Source organism: Dasypus novemcinctus, chromosome 6 (assembly GCF_030445035.2).
Source record: "Dasypus novemcinctus isolate mDasNov1 chromosome 6, mDasNov1.1.hap2, whole genome shotgun sequence".
Lineage (NCBI taxonomy): Eukaryota > Metazoa > Chordata > Mammalia > Cingulata > Dasypodidae > Dasypus > Dasypus novemcinctus.
In genome coordinates this window covers 74,870,931-74,887,686 of record NC_080678.1, presented here as the reverse complement: position 1 = coordinate 74,887,686, position 16,756 = coordinate 74,870,931, and the positions used below count along the sequence as shown (strand labels likewise).

General features: G+C 36.8%; 1 protein-coding gene across 4 annotated transcripts in view; it reads left to right on the top strand.

Annotated features, from left to right (window-relative positions):
- CTNNA3 (catenin alpha 3) overlaps nt 1–16,756 on the top strand; it is a 1,802,485-nt gene that overhangs the window by 1,742,455 nt on the left and 43,274 nt on the right. For all 4 annotated transcript variants that reach the window (XM_012529825.3, XM_071215825.1, XM_058298912.2 and 1 more), the window contains one exon: nt 1,402–1,536. In XM_012529825.3, the coding sequence (XP_012385279.2) occupies nt 1,402–1,536 (135 nt within the window). The remainder of the gene's footprint in view (nt 1–1,401; nt 1,537–16,756) is intronic.

The window sequence follows — 16,756 nt, the reverse complement described above, 5'->3', positions numbered from 1 at the left end:
TGTGAGGAGTGGGGCATATGGGAATCTCTTATATTTTTTAATGTAACAATTCGTGTGATCTATGTATCTTAAAAATAAATAAAAATATTAATAAAATAAAACAAAGCTGCTCAGGAGTTTTCCAACTATACCACAGGTTAGTTTTTAATTGCTGGGTAAAAATAGAAATACCTGGAATATATTACGATTTTTCAGCCTATATTTTATTTGCATTATAGGCCATTAGAAGTAAAGTATTTAAAAAATAACTTTAGATAATTATAGAAATTGTATTTATTTAAGATATAGAAAATATGAATAAAAATGAAAACTATTGATTCTGTCATGTTTATCAGTAAAATATATTTCTTTCCCAGAACGTTTTAAACACAAACATTTTTATGCAATTTTATTGAAATGGTATATGCAATTGAAATACTTTTTTTCAACTTCCACATTTTCCACGCCCTTTGAAAATATTTTCTTGATGCTACATCATGTCACATTACACACACACACACACATTCTTATTTAATATTCCCCTATTTTTGGAACATTTCAAATATTTTTATTTTTTGTTATTATGAGTATAGCTACAATGATAGTTTTTTATATAAACCACTGTCCATATTCCCATGTTGTTTTAAGAATTTATTAAAAGGGGAAGTTAAAGGAGGTTTAACCTATTATTAACAAAAATGTATAAGAAAAAGAGCAGAAAGATTAAACCCTGATCATAGGGATTTACCATGTAAATAGCTCAAAGCTATCATCCTGGAAGTTCCTTAGGGTACATAATATAGTGTAGGGAGACTGTGTTTTTGGTAAAGAAATTGAACACATAGTTCATTTATCTCAGAAACTTTTTATGCAGTCTGTTTCTTGGCTCCAGGTAGATCCACAGCTGTTAGGGATGACAGAAATGATTTCCTTTGTAACAGCTAAGCACATTTAATGCTGAAAGGAGTATGATATAATATGTGAATTTTGTTTGAAGAATTTTTTAATACTCATATGAATAACATTGGACAGAAAACAGAACTTTGTGTCCCATAGTATTCTAATAGTAATTCTAGTTGGAGGGAATATTTGTATTTTAAACATTTTTAGATTTACCTAGGAATGTCATCTGAAGACTTTTAACCTTACTCAGAAATTAAAGGCAATTGTTTTATACACCTTCTTTCATCTGAAAATTCTTTGACTATTTCGCTGCTTATACTGAAGTAATTAAGACTGAAACATGCATGAACTATGCTTGCATGGATGCATATCAGAACTTTCAGGGGCTTGATCTCACAAATGTGGCTCAATGAAAACAAAATTGTTGCTTTATAAGGTACCCCAATGTCAATGTTTACATACCTTGATCTACCTATATTAATTTTGTTATTTCAATGTTTGTCTTTTATGCATATTTAGTGTCCAGATCCATCATGTAAACAAGACTTGTTGGCCTACCTGGAACAGATCAAGTTCTACTCTCACCAACTAAAAATCTGTAGTCAAGTTAAAGCTGAAATCCAGAACCTAGGCGGAGAGCTCATCATGTCAGCTGTGAGTACTGCCCATCACTTATCCCATTGCAGGGGAATATGCTTGAAGTAGATCACCTATACTGCTTTTCACGCCACCAAATCCTTTATGCCTATACAGTTTAGAATGAACTCAATTAGACTGCATAAACTTACATGTTAATTAAATATTAAGAAATCTTGCCACATTTATTAAAGAAATGTTAAAGGGCACAACTTGTTCTTATTTACTTTGGAGATTTTAGAATAAATTAAGATTTTGTTTGTTTGTTTTGTTTTCTTAGGAGGTACCGGGGATTGAACCCAGGACCTTGTACATGGGAAGCAAGTGCTCAACCACTGAGCTTCATCTGCTACCCAATGACAGTTGGCTTTTTCATTTGTTTTGTTTTAAGGAGGTACCTGGGATCGAACCTGGGACTTCCTACATGGGAAGCAGGAACTCAATCACTTGAGCTACGTCTACTCCCCTAAATCAAGTTTTGTAAACTAATTAGGTGAAAAATGAATATTAATTTAGAGCCAGTTTTCAGACTTCATGGAATGTACAGATGGAAGCTGGAATTGAATCCTGTAGTTTTTGCCCGAAATAAATGCATATGGAAACGATTGCTTTATTACTATTAATTGATATTAATTTTCCCCTCATTCATTCTTATAAAACTGTTAGCTCCTGAGGGTTTTTGTTTTTTGTTTTTATTAATTTCCACCTGTAATTTCAGAAGTGGAGTAAGGTAAAACTTTATAGGTTAGAGGAACTCTCATAAATTTCTCGGTGGCCCTGAGTTAAAAGCTCTTACAAAATTACCTTAGAAGACATAATGCCTAAATTTTCTATTCGTCTTTTAATAACAGTAGATCATTTCTTGAGTGTAGGCATAGCAATAAAATAATATTTGATCTCTATATTGGATTCAGTTATCAGTGACTTTGAAAAGGACATGGGCCAAGATTATAAATTTAAATTAAAGTGAAACATCATGAACATTCTAGGAACTTACAATCCTGAGGACACATTCTCAAAGATGATGCCAGCATATTTATAAATTTGCAGTCATTTAGGACTTCTATATCTTGATTTGGTCTTTCTCTCAATGAACTAATGTTCTTAAGTAGAACATGGTTGCAAGAACAAACATGCAAAGAATCACCATCAAGAGTAGAAGGGAGGGAATTAAACTTTATTAACTACTTGCCTATATTTTAACTCTATATTTATCTGTATTTAATCTTCACAACAGCATATCAGGTAGATTATTTGCTTGTTGTTTTTTTTTCTTAACATATGAAAAAGCAAAATTCATTCAAAAATGAATACACAGTGACTCCCCAAACAAGACATTCAAAATTCACAAGATTCAAATGCATGAAATATACCTGAATATGCAAAAATAACTCTTAAAACAATATAATAAACTATATAATAGTGGTATGGACAAAAGTATGTACTAACAGGTGAGGGAATAATTAATTCTACTGGGGTAAGGAATGAGCAAGAGGTGGCTCTGTAGATGGCTTGAACATAATTTGGGCCTTCATAATGAGTAGAAAGCAAATATGTAGTTATGGGGGAAGACAAGGAAAATAATTTAATTGTATGGAACAACTGAAATCAAAAGACAGAATTAGTGAAAGTCTTAGAATGTTATGAAAATGGCAAACACTTTGATGTGACTGGAAAAAATTGCTTAGACTATTGGTGTGTGTTTATGGGGGAGTAGATGAGAAGCTGCAAAACTAAGTTGGAAATGTTTAAAAGGATCATTTATAACATGATGATAATTTTTTAAGTTTACCCTAGTGGTATAGGAGAGAAATTGAAATTTTCAAGCTTGATATGGTCATAAAGAAATCTATGTATTTGGAAACTATCTCTTTTTGATAGGGTGGTGATAGAAAGGAAAGATGACAGGAGTGTATTTAGGAATGATTTTTTAAATAGTCTAAGAGAAACAGTGAGAATCTAGATTAAAACGATCTTGCTAAGAATAGAGAGGAGGGTATCCATGAAAGAAAGAATTCTAAGATAAAAATAATTGGAGTCAATGACTTATTGGTAATAAAGGAAAAGGAAAAAATTGTTACCTACACCAAGGTTTTGCGGTTTGGTAGCTTACTTGGTCAACAATGGCATCATTAATTAAAAACTATATAAATAAGGTAGAGCAGGTTAGAAAGGGTAAGGCAACTCCTTTAAGTTTTGCTGGTTGAATTTAGGTGACTAAGGGGTATCCAAAGAAAAAGGCCCTGGAGAATTTGGGATAAGGTTGTGAAACACAAGGGAGAGGTATGAAAGAGAAAAATGGCACTATCCAGTGAAAGTATTTTGGGTAAACAACAACAAAAAAGAGCTGAGACAGAGATCCAGAAAGAATTCTTTCTACCCAAAAGTGGTTTCAATGAACCTGTATCAGATCCAGGGACCTGATTGTTGCTGTTTCAACAAATTGAGCATTTACTAACTCCCTAAAAAGAGTCTGAGAATGGGTAAACTAGGGTTGCTTATGGCAGTTTTACAAAATCTTTTGGAAATCAGGAATTTTTTTTTCTTTCTGTTTCATCACTCTTGACTTCTGACTTCTGTTATCATGATTAAAATATAACTGTTCGAGCTCTAGCCATGGCTTTTCTATTTGAGACAGTAAGAATGAAGAGGGAACACAGGAAATATTCCTTAATATCTTTTTAAGTCTCCTTCTTGAAATTCCTTTCCAAATGGTCCCTCTTACATATTGATGGCCAGAACATAGTCTCATGACCATTCCTAACTGTCAGGCATGTTGCAAAATGTAATTTTATTTATTTGTTTGTCTTTTATTCTGGGTGTATTGGTTTCACCAATTAAATCACTTTTGTTTCTATGGAAGAAGAGCAGAATGGATATGGGTGACAAGTCAAAGTTTCTACCATATTCTTCTATAATTACCACAATCACAGCAGAACTCACAATATATTGAAATTACATATTTTCATATACATATCTTCTCTAGACCATAAGGTCCTTGAATATTTTTGAATTATTTAAGGTACAGTAGCCAAAAAAAGCAAAAACGCAAAAAAATCCAGGTGAGCGAAGCCTTATAAGTACATATTGGATTTTGTAAATAGATGTTATCTTTATACCTTTTCCAACATAATATAGTGAATGAAAAAAATTAGACTATAAGTAGGATAAATAGTGAGTATGCAGTGACGGAGAAAATATACTCCATTCTACATTTTTAAGTAGTTTGGAATTGAAAGAAAGGAGAGAGATGGGAGAAAGGAGACAGGGTAAGTGTGAAAGAGAGACAGACAGAGACAGGCATAGGGGCAGACAGAAATCAGAATTGCTGGAAACTTTTTTTTCTCTTGGTTAACATTTTTTCACGAATGCTTTAATGGGAGTGATTGAGAAAATTTTTAGCACAAAAGCAAGAAGACAGAAGAGAGTGAATGTATGAATAATTAAGACTATAACTGATGGAATTTTAAAGGCTTAAGCCACCCAGAGGAAATGGGATTAAAAGAACAGGTAGAAGGATCAAGTTTGGAAAAGAAGAGCATGCTTCTGAGCCAGCATAAAGATTAATAAAGATTGAATACATTTAGAGACAGATGAATGTGAGATTGAAGAACTTCTTGTTGATGGATTTCCTATTTTGGTAACATGGGAAGAGAAGTTTTCTTTTAAGACTAAGATTTGAGTTTTTACCCAATTTCAATTTTAGCAGTAGACCAAAGGAAAGATGTCAATATCTTCAGTTACTTTCCAACAATTCCTAGAGGAGAAAATAATCTGTCTTAAGGACAATGATTCAAGATAGTAGTTAAAGAACTGTGTGTAGGATGATATTCTATAGGGCCCAGCTCCAGATCATTACCTGGATAGCTTCAGTCTATCTTTCAAACAAATGGAGATTATGCAAAATGGCCTCCCAAGTGATATCTTCTCTAAAAGAAAGGAACAGGTTAATAAAAATTTAGTTAAAAATGCTGGAAAAACACAGAGATTAGGCAATTAAATTTACCATTGCGGTTCATTTTCCATAGCTACCTTCACTTAATAATGTCTTAAATTAAGGATAGAAGAAAAAATATAACTGTAAGATTAAACTATACTTGGGTTATCTGAGAGCATTACGAATAATTCTCCATCAACTTTTCACGTAGTGTCCCCTTAAGAAGCGTCCAGGGGAATGCCACTGTACTTTGTGAAAGAAGGCTTGCCATAAAGAACTAAAGGTTGTTATAATCTCACCTTTATGTACATATAAACATTCAGGGAAAATTCAGCTATTTAAAATGATTTCAAACTCTTAAAATTATGCCTTTCTCCAAGTGTCATGCTTTTAGGCCAAGATTTTTTTAGACAACCTAAACTGATTATGTAATTGCTGTGTTTCAAATATTTCCATTAATGTGTTTAATTTAGCTCTTTTACCCTGAGGAAGGTGTGCCAAAGCAACAATTTTTTAAATTGGATAAAAAATAAAACTAATCAGTAAGAGGGGAAAGATCAGCAAGATTGAAAATTTGCCAAGCAACTTCAACTCAGCTTTAGAAGAAATCAAGGGGCAGTGTGCATTCAATTAGGAATGATAGGGAACAGCAACAACACAGCTATTGACCAAAAGAGCTGCTGGGACCTGAGAACTTAGAAAATCCAGTACATACATAATTTAGTAGGTTAATTTACTTGCCATGTTAAGGCATCAAGGGAATTAGATAATGAGCTTTCTGAACCTACAGTAATCATTTGTCAACATTAAGAAAATTGGAGAAACTAAAAATGATTTGGAAAATTAACTGAATACTTAGAAAATGGAGGGGGAGGAGTTTGAAATGTAATATGTAGAAGTGAAGGACAATGAAGCGGGGAGGAGGTGGAGGGAGGAGAGCAAGGAAAGGAAGAGAAAAATAGAAGACAAAGAAAGAGAAGAAAGAAGATACTGCTAATTTAATTCTATAGAATTTGTTTTAATTCTAGGTAATAGGTATATGGAAGTTATCAAAAACCTTGGTAACCAAAGATTATATTTTAAAAACAACAAAATGTGTGGAGATGTTGTTTACTTTTTTTATTGCATTGTAATAAAGTGACCTAAGGAAGCCCCTTAGGAGTATCTAAATAAACTAAATTGTTGGTATTACAATGAATTGGATTTTCTTAGAATGTTGATTGTGCTTCACATCCTGTTGTAATAGCTCTGGAAAGAACTTTAGAAATAATCGTTTTACAAACAAATAAATAGATCAGGGGCTATTATGACGTGTCCTAGTTTACAAAAATGGCTATCAGCAGGGCAGGACTGAGTTGTAGGTCTCATGCTTTACTTTGTTGCTATTAAGGCTAAGTCCTATGGCCTCCCAGTGAGTTTTATAGATGGAATGGTGAGAAATGCAATTCTGATATATCAAGCCAGATAGTTGGAATAGCTATCAAGAGTGAATGAAGCGTTTTACTTGAAAGTCCTGGGGAAACACTAAATTCATTACAATATTAATTGGTAATAATGATGATTTCATAATCCTGGATTCCAAAGAATGCTTGCCCCACCAGACCATACTCCTCAGCCTCAAATAAGGAAGAGCTCAAATGGGGCAAAAAGGAAATTACTGGGCCCTAAATTAGGAAACCTATGTTGTAGTCTAGATATTAATCTCCTTAGGCCCGTTTCTTCATCTATAAAACAATGAGTTTGGATTAAATAAACTCTAAGGTTCCTTCTCTTAGAGAAATGGCACTCACTGGCACATGGAGACTGAATGCAAGCAGGAAGTTTATTAAGAAGCTCTCCCAACAGAGGGGGTCTGAAGAGAGACTTCAGCCTGCCTGTGGAAGATGGATATGACTTTATACAGTAGATTAGTAGGCAGGGAAATGTTAGTCTGTGGGGAGGGGGTTAGAGTCCAAGTATAGCCTTGGGCCAATAAGGGGTTGTAAAAGTGAATTCTTCTTATGTATGGCCTGGAGGTAGTGGGCTATGAAGTAGGGCATTCTTGGAATATGGGAGGGTTTGATGGGTCTAGGCCAGGAAGGAATGAGGATCCTTTTCTACTCCATTCCCACTGTGATATGGCTCCTTTGTTCATTCTTGGGAGAGAAGAGGTGCCTTCCCACACTAGGTTGTAACTTGCTCAATTGCTTGGAAAAGAGTCACAGTCTTATGACCTGTTAATCACTGCAAACCTTGTAAGGGGGAACCTCTAAAATTTCTAACTCTTTGATTTGATTTGATATATATATATCTATATATCTGTATCTATCTATATCTATATCTATATCTATCTATATATATATATCCATATACACAAAGGACCTAAGTAATGGGAATACTGGCAGAATGGAAGGATTAGGGTATTCAGGACATTGACTCAGTCTGGCTACTTCCTACTGTTATGGGGTGGTAAAGGGTTCCCTTCCATTCTGTCCAGTGGATTCTGATTTCTGGTCCTGAAGAGATTGGTATTGGCATTCATGTAGCAAAAAGTTGCCGTTCACATATTCCTGAGTTGCTGATGGTACAATTCGATGTATGAATTAGATGAGAGGCTATAAGAGACAACAACCAAAAAGAAGTAGCAGCAATACTATGAGTAGTGATGTTATAATGGGTAAAAGGATTGATTTTAGGGGGAGTGAAAAAGTAAGAGAAAAATGAGGATAACCATGAATGGTTCCCATAGTTATTATCTTGAGCTCTCTGAATGATTTCTGTATTTTCTTATAAAAGTTTAAGATTTCCTCTTACCTATCCAGTTTTGCCTATATAAAAACAAGAGGTTTCATTTATGATTGCACAGGTGACTTCTGTGATCTTGTGATATTCTCATGGTTGGTTTTGAGATTAGTTCATCCTGTTGGATTAGGGACAGGGGTGTGGGTTTAGGTCATCTGTCATCAGGACAGGAGAGACCTGTTGGCACTGACCAGGGTCTTGGGGGGTTATTTTGCTAAATGGGACTAATGTTCCCAACTCTTTTTGACATGGTTGTGTGGAGAGGAAGAGTGGGAAGGTGGGCGTCAATCATCTGGCTGCTTTCTGCTATTATGGAGCATTGTGGAATTCAGTTATTGTTCCCCTTTTGGCGTTGAGATATTGTGACTTCTGGCTCAGCGGCTGGCCCTGTATTTTTGCAGCAGGAGAAGATTATGTACATGATCATGGGTGACATTTCAGACGGCTGTCTGGATAAACTGAGTTATTGAGCAGAAGATGTATGGACCTGCTGATATGGGGAAGCGGGCTTGGCCCAGTGGTTAGGGTGTCCATCTACCACATGGGAGGTCCGTGGTTCATAACCCTGGGCCTCCTTGACCCATGTGCAGCTGGCCCATGTGCTGTGCTGACGCGCGCAAAGAGTACTGTGCCACGCAGGGGTGTCCCCGGCGTAGGGGAGCCCCACGCACAAGGAGTGTGCCCCGTAAGGAGAGCCACCCAGCGCCGAAGAAAGTGGACCTGCTGATATGAGGAGAAGGAGTTATAATTGAGGTAAGAATAACCATGAAATTTGGGGAGGGCTGTGAGGTTATTGTCTTCAGGAGTCTGAGGAGAAGGAATAAAAATGTTATACATTGAACATTGAACATTAATGCTAGACAGTGGAATTGCATGATTTGGTGGGTTTACACACACAGAGTTTTAGCAGGAATAGGAGACTTTAGATTATTAGCTGTGGTTTCATAACAGTTTTTTTGAGAGAGTCTTTGTTTTCCATGGATTTAAGATTTCCAACCAACAGGTCTGTATAGACCTATAGTTAAAATGATTTTATCTTTTACCAGTTTATATGGTTTGAAACATAGGCAATAACAAATTATTATTATTTCCCCTTTTGGGCCAAAGGTTAAGACTGGATACAATATCTTAGTTCATTGTTGTAAAGATTTCTTATTGCCTTTTATTTATTCTTTTAAAAGGCCATTTATTCTTTCTATAAGATTTTGTTACAAGAGTATCATGGTAGTGTCTGTAGCAGTGAAGGCACACCTTGTTTCTTCCAAGAGTGGGAGGGGACCGATGTATTCAATTGCCATTGTGCTACTGGAGTCTGTGCTCAGCCAATATGTTTCATCTGGTAATTGTCACAGTCTTTGGAGTGAGCACGGTGGATACTTGTGGGTGATGTTCATGAGCTGCTGGTGAGTGATAGGCAAATAAATCTGCTGGGTTAGGCACCACAAAGTCTGGCATCCAGTGTTCACCTTTTCTGTGGAGTGACTCTGCTGCTGTTTGGGTCTCAGTGGTATGGCTCCAGATTTTCATGAGAGCGTCTGCCTCAACAATCACAAGAGAAATTTTAGAGGAGAGGATAGGGACATGATAGACAATTACCTGTCGCTGCTGGCAGACATCCCAGATGGTCTTACACAGATCTCTCCCCCACAGAGGGTAGCCCACAGCACTCCATTGTTCCTGTCTTGCTTTTAGTATCTGCAATCCACCCCTGGATAGGGATGACAATCTTCAACAGGACATGGTATGGTGCAAATAGTTGCTTTCCTAAGGGTCTATTTTGAACTTTGACCTCTTCTCACAATTGTAACTAAAACCCAAGTGGTATTTGTTTAAAATTTTGCCTCTGTCACAAACCCTACCCAAAGCCAATATTGGTACTGGCTACGTCCAATTTACAGAGTAAGTTAAGGTTCACCACACCCCTTACTGCTTAAACTTGAGTTATTGCCCTTTTTACTCTCTTTTTTCTAAAAAGCAACCTGCTTGGGGGGGGGTCTCATTTCCATGCATAACCTTTCCTGATTAACACATATAATAGTTTTAATATCTGAGCTAAATCAGGGATGAAAGGTTTTCAGTATCCCAACAATATTATAAACTCTAGTAATATGAGAAAATATTTTACTTTATCATTACAACAGAGGGTGCAGTTTTTGTTTTACTCAACTAAATACCTTTTAAGAAATTAATAGATAGCTAGGACTTTGTAGCTTTTCCTAATTGTTTGCCTATCCCAGGCTCTTAAGATACTGTTGTCTCTGATGCTTCTTTTAATCTGAAAAAAAAAAAAAAAAGGATTACTGGTTTACATAATACCATCAACAGGGTTACGGCACAGATTCTTTCCACATAACCAGAATCTTTGCCACCAGGCCAGGACACATGGTTGGGCTATGCACACAGCCTTGGGGAAGCACTGCAAAATCTACCATTGGCCTTCTCACATGAAGGTGAGTGCTGGCTGAATTGATTTACCTAAAGAGATACTAAAGAGAACCTTAGCAAGCTTTAAAACAAAGTGATAGTGACATACTTGGATATTAATTTTTAGAACACACTTGTGATAGTTGGGACTGCTGCACACAGTAGTGGTGTTGCACTAATTCGTGATAATCTCCTGTCATTCACCACCCCTGGTAGCCTTCAATGGCCACTCTTTCTGCAGGCATAGAGCTCCTTCTTTAGCAGAGGTAGGGCAAATCAAATGAACATAAATTGATTCTAGGCAGGTTTTGTTTTGTATTTTAATTTTTCTCAGCAACCAGTTGTTTTATCTTAGGACAAAATTAGTATCTTTTTCCTTAATAATAAAAACACATTCTATACACCCTACACACATAAATTATTAAAATGAATTGGGAGCTGTCTCAAACCAAATTTCTTATAACATACAATTACCATGATTACATTAATTAACAGGTATTTTATTTTTAGCAGTATAGGAAAAACTACTTTCCCCATTATTTTATGAAAACCTAAGATTCCCAGTGGAATCAAAATTATCTTCTCCCCATAACCACTTTAATAGGCAGATTGAGGTGGCTTCTGACAGATTTTCCTGTTATGAAGTTAATCATCAATTTGGTTTTGTTTGATAATGACTTCCCATAATTAGCCATTTGAATATTTCCATTTAAGCAATGCTTCTACAAACTTCTTAATAACTATTCATAACGACAGACAGTATAGTTACTTCATTTCAAGACAAATTCTACCTTTACAGAACACATTCCCTTACTTGATGCTACCACAATATTTTCTACAACTTGCCACATGCGTTCAAGTTTTGTCCTACATACTTCCATTCTGATTTTATGAAAACCAGCCATCTTATCTTAGGACAAAACATACTTCCTTGAACAAACTTGTCAAATTTCAGTCAGCATTCCTACAAACTTTTTACTTCTTTCAATAGCCATTTAAATTTCACATCCTTCATTTCATTCTGTGAAGAAAAATAAACTGTTAATTTCAATTTAGGCAAGAACTATCCTTTATGAAGAGATTTGTAGTAATTTCATTAGTCAAGACTTATCACTTTAAAGATATAATATACCTAATGTAAATTTATCTTATTAGCATTCATACTTATTTTTTAATATCAGTGCTTATTCAATTTTTGTCCATTTGAATAGAGCTCTTTTAGGAATTTTCATTTATCAATTTAATATTATCATCTGGAGGTATTAAAATATACACTAGCACTAAAAAGACAAACACAACAAGAGTTACAAAACACCAACAGAAACAAAACTCATTAACTTGGCTTATAATTCTTATTCCTTTGATATGGTTATTTTTAGGCTTTTAATTGTTTTATATCTTTGATTTTAACACTTTTAAGATTTTTTTCTTCTAGAACCAATGTTACTTGTAATATGCAAGCTTGTTTTGGAACCATTTTTACTAGTAATCAGCAACACAGGAATATTTGAGTATTATAAATGCAGTTAAGTTTTAATTCAGCAGTTTAGATAGACAAGTATTTAACACATTTTGGATTATTGCTTTTTGGGAGTACCCTTAGATAGACTTAGGAGTTAGCTAAAATCTTACTTTGTGAGAGGTGAGCAATTGTAGGTTTGTGAAGTAAGATTATTAGGAACAGGTGGGTATTGAAATTTTTGATAAAATGAGAAGGATGAGAGGAATAGGATCTGAGATAGTATTTGATCGGGGAGAAATCAGAATGGGAGAAGGGGACGTGATTGTGCATAATGCTTTCTGCCTTGGCCACTTCCTAGAGAGGGAAGACAGGAGCTGGGGAAGGAGGCTTGAGAGTGAGTAGTGCGTGAGGAGAAGGAAGTGGGTTCAAGGGGAGGTGTGGGGAAATGGGAGGAGGATGGAATAAGTCCAGGAGGTGCTGATGAAGCATACAGTGGAGGAGAGGCATGATCAGAGGGATTGGACTCTGAAGAAGGGTTTTCTGTGTGTAAAAGAGGGGAAGGGGTGGGGACAGGAGGCAAGCACTAGCCTCAGTGCCTGTATGAGGAAGGGAGAAAGTTGGGGTGGAAGGCAGTGATGATGACGAGGGAGAGAAAGGGGAGTCAGAGGATGAGGGGGCTGGGGGCAAAGGTGATGCTTAAGATATAGTTAGAGGAGGTGCAGGGGGAACCTGATCAGCTGGATCAAAGTCAAGTGTTTTAGGGGGTTTGGGGGACAGAAGGGAGGAAGAAGAAATCTTTTGAGGAGGTTTTTGGTGTAAGAGAAGAATTTGGTAAGAAGAAGAGGATTGACAGAGGGAGGGTAGTTACAAAGATGAAAGAAGGCCTGAACATAAGGAACCTCAGGACCTTTGCTGCTGCACTGGATAAAATTCTTTGAGTCACGGAGAACTTGGGAACTGAAAGTGCATTTGTGGCCATTGACTTTCATTGTCCAATTTCTATTGTGGCCACACAGAGGTCAAATAGAAAATTAGCTTTTTAGGTTTGATGTCTTTTTCCAGGTTCAGAGTTTTAAGGTTTTGAAGGAGACAACCCAGAGGCACAGTTTTTTTTGTGTGTGGGTAAAGAGACACAGAGAGAGAGAGATAGAGAGAAGGATCCTCTAGTGGAGAAATCCTTGACTCACCCAACTATGATTTGGTGTCTGGTGTTGGGTGGGTTCTCTCGGCAGCGGCAGGGTGGAAATTCCACACCAATCAATCAGGCTCAATGTGACTCCAGACCCGGGTTTTCAGCACCAAATGTTAGAGAAATGATACTAGGATGCAGAGACTGATGGTTGTAGGCAGGAAGTTTATTGAGAAGCTCTCCCAACAGAGAGAGTCTGAAGATTAGACTTCAGCCGGCCTGTGGAAGGTGGTAGATATGACTTTGTACAGTATGTTAACAGGCAGGGAAATGTTAGTCCATGCAGAGGGTGTTAGAGTCCGAGTACAGCCTGGGGCCAATAAGGAGCTGTAAAAGTGAATTCTCCTCAAATGGCTTGGGGATAGTGGGCTAAGAGGTAGGGTATTCTTAGAATGCCAGAGGGTTTGATGGGCCTGGGCCCAGAAGGGATGAGGTTCTTATCTGCTCCAGTCCCACTGTGATATGGCTCCTTTGTTCATTCTTGGGGGAGATGCCCTGCCTTCCTACATGTAGCCTGTACCTTGCACAATTGATCAGAATGGAGTCACAGCCTTGTGACTTGTTAATCATTGCAAACCTTATAAGGCAGAACCTCCAACACCTTCCAACTCAGAATTTCTGAGCTTATTCTATTTTGTTGTCCTCTTCCATTCTCTATTCTGACCCAAAATAATTCTCTCCACACCAATTTGCAAATTATAGTAAGACAAATCAGATAGTTCTTTATTGTATTCTTTTAATTTAAGAGGATGCTTTTAGAATTTCCTTAAGCAATAGGTATTAATGAGAAAGATTAAATGCTATAGGAACTGCTTTCCAATGGCAGACCTAGAGAAACGGGACACATGTATATCAAAATGGTAAAATAGATTGTTCATGATTGCAGGATTGATTTAGCACAGCTTTACTGAGACTGCTGTGGCATCTCTCACAGAACAACCATGAGCTGTTTTGTGCATTTAAAATCCTCTGTGTAATTAAAGAGAAGGAGAGGATGAAACATCTGGATGAGGCACACCCATAAAAGGTTGATATAGGAAGTAAAGAAATGAAGGAGGAAAAGGACGAAAAATATAAAGTGATATGAGGATCTCTACTGTTAAATTTATTACTTAATGTCATATTCTAATTTGTATGTCAAATAGTTCCATATTAATCAAAAGGAAAGTACTGGAAGAATTTAAACCTCTGTAACAAAGACTATTTCTGTTCTATGAAAGTGAATTAGCTTAATTGTTAGCATTTCTTAGAAAAGAAGCAAAAGGATTATTCCACTGTTTGCTAAACAACCTAAATCATAGAATTTCAAAGGCAGGGGTGGAAAGAGAGGATATTAAAGTGAGCAAATTGTATTCCTTGGCTGTAAGATGGTGCCAAATTCCCCACTAGGCAAAATGCAGATGAAGGAAAGTAGAAGAGCTGGATGCAGCCATCTTCAAGATCATGAATTTAGTTGGAAGTCAAAGAGGTAAAACAGGGAAGAAAAGAGATAAAAATCAGGGCGGGAAATCTCATAGAACAACAAAATGTTGGCATCAAAATCTCTAAAGGCGTAAATGTAGGCAGAGTTGAAAGCAGATGTGAAAAAAGACACAAGACAGTATGGATGATGTTTGGAAACATAGTCATTTCAGTCTTTGACTCAGGCTGAATTAATGCTTGTTGTTGCAGATTATGAAATAATGCTAAATATAGTCACAGAATAAAAGCCCTTGTGGGGCTTTTGTGTAGGTGAGGAGTGAATATGTGTTTTCCCTAGCAAAATCAATGCAATTTCACAGTTTTCATTTTGATTAGTAAAGTATGGAGAATATTATTAGTAAATTGGTAACTTAATGCATATTAAATATTGACTTTATATGGTTTTATCTATTCCAGGGTTCTCAAGCTTGGCACTACTGACATTTTGGGCTGGATAATTATGTGTTTTGGGAGACTGTTCTGTGCATTATAGGGTATTTAGCAAGATCCCTGGCCTCTAGCCACTAAATGCCAGTAGCAACACTATGTCCCCACTTGTTATAAACAAAAATGCTTCTAGACATTTTCAAATGCCCCCTGAGAAGCAAAATTGTCCCTGGATGAGAAACACTGACCTAAGGGAATGTAAGAGTGTTGTAGAATTTGAGAGAGGTTCAATTATTTGCGTATAGAGAGGCCAGGACTCCAGAATGATTTTGAAAAGGAAAAATGGTTTATTATGGCCGGCCAGACTCAGGAGCTTTCTGTTTCAATCCCGAGCCCCAACAAGATTTTCAAATTTCTTTTATACAGAGAGGAAAGGCCAAATGGTCCCTTTGTTTCAGTTCTCAATAGGCTTGAATTAGCATATATATCTTCCAAATCTTAGGTAAGCTTTTAGCATGGACTCCAGACATTCTAGATAAGCTTTTAGGATATTTTGTTTACATTTCCCCTAAATACTTAAAGTTTATAGACCTTGCATTGTTAAACTGTTTCCTGGGACTGGAGTTGTTGCCATTGTCACTAAGGTCAGGACTATAGCCTCTTACCATTCCACACCCACAAGTCAAACAGCTTAGGTTATCTCTGAAAAGACAAAGAGCCTCCCACCCATAGCCCACATCAAGAGTTAAAGGAAACTAATAATGCCGCTGCCAATGCTGTTGGTACTCCTCCCGAGTTGCGCTCCCCTCCAGCTCACCTCTCTCCCAGGTACTGGGTGTTGGTTGCCTGTATCTCACTGTGACCTCCTTCTCTGAATACTTATCCTCAGCCAAACAGGAGCCACCTTGTCTGGGAGGTTATGTACTGCATCCCTGCATACCCTGGCAGCCTATAGGCAAAATAACCAGCTTGACCAGAGGGTACAAAAGGCTGGAACCTTGCCTCAAGATGGGTCCAACTCTGCTAAGCAGTTCCAAAACCCCACATGAAATCAGGTCAAAGCTAGTCTCTAAAAACTAAAGTCCTTATCCAGCTCCACTCCTCACCCTACCCTCCTTTCTTCCCTGCCTTTCTCCTGAGAGCAGGTCTTCAAAAAAACCATCTGCGCAAATTCCTCTCAGGCTCTTTTTCTAGGAATACTCAAAACAAATGATAGCACCATTGTGCCCTTACTGTCCTTTTCTTTGTGGATGGAAAAGAGGAAAGGGGAGAATTTGCTAAATTTGCTAATCACTCCTCTCTTATTGACACATTAATATAAGTTATTTTGTCTCCTAGCAATCTGCAAGTGAATTTATAGTATTTTGTTGGCAAAAGAACTGAGGCTAACACATGAGCATAACTTGACAAAGTTCACGTGGCTAAAAAGTGATAGAGTTAAACTAAATACAGGGTCTGGTATCAGATTTCAGAGCTCTGTGTCACTGCATACTCACATAGAGTTGCTTTATTTTCCTCTCATTTTGCCTTCTCTGAAACAATGCAGAGATGATTAAATGAGGTCTTTCCCCTCAAATAATTCATTTGGAAGGAATTT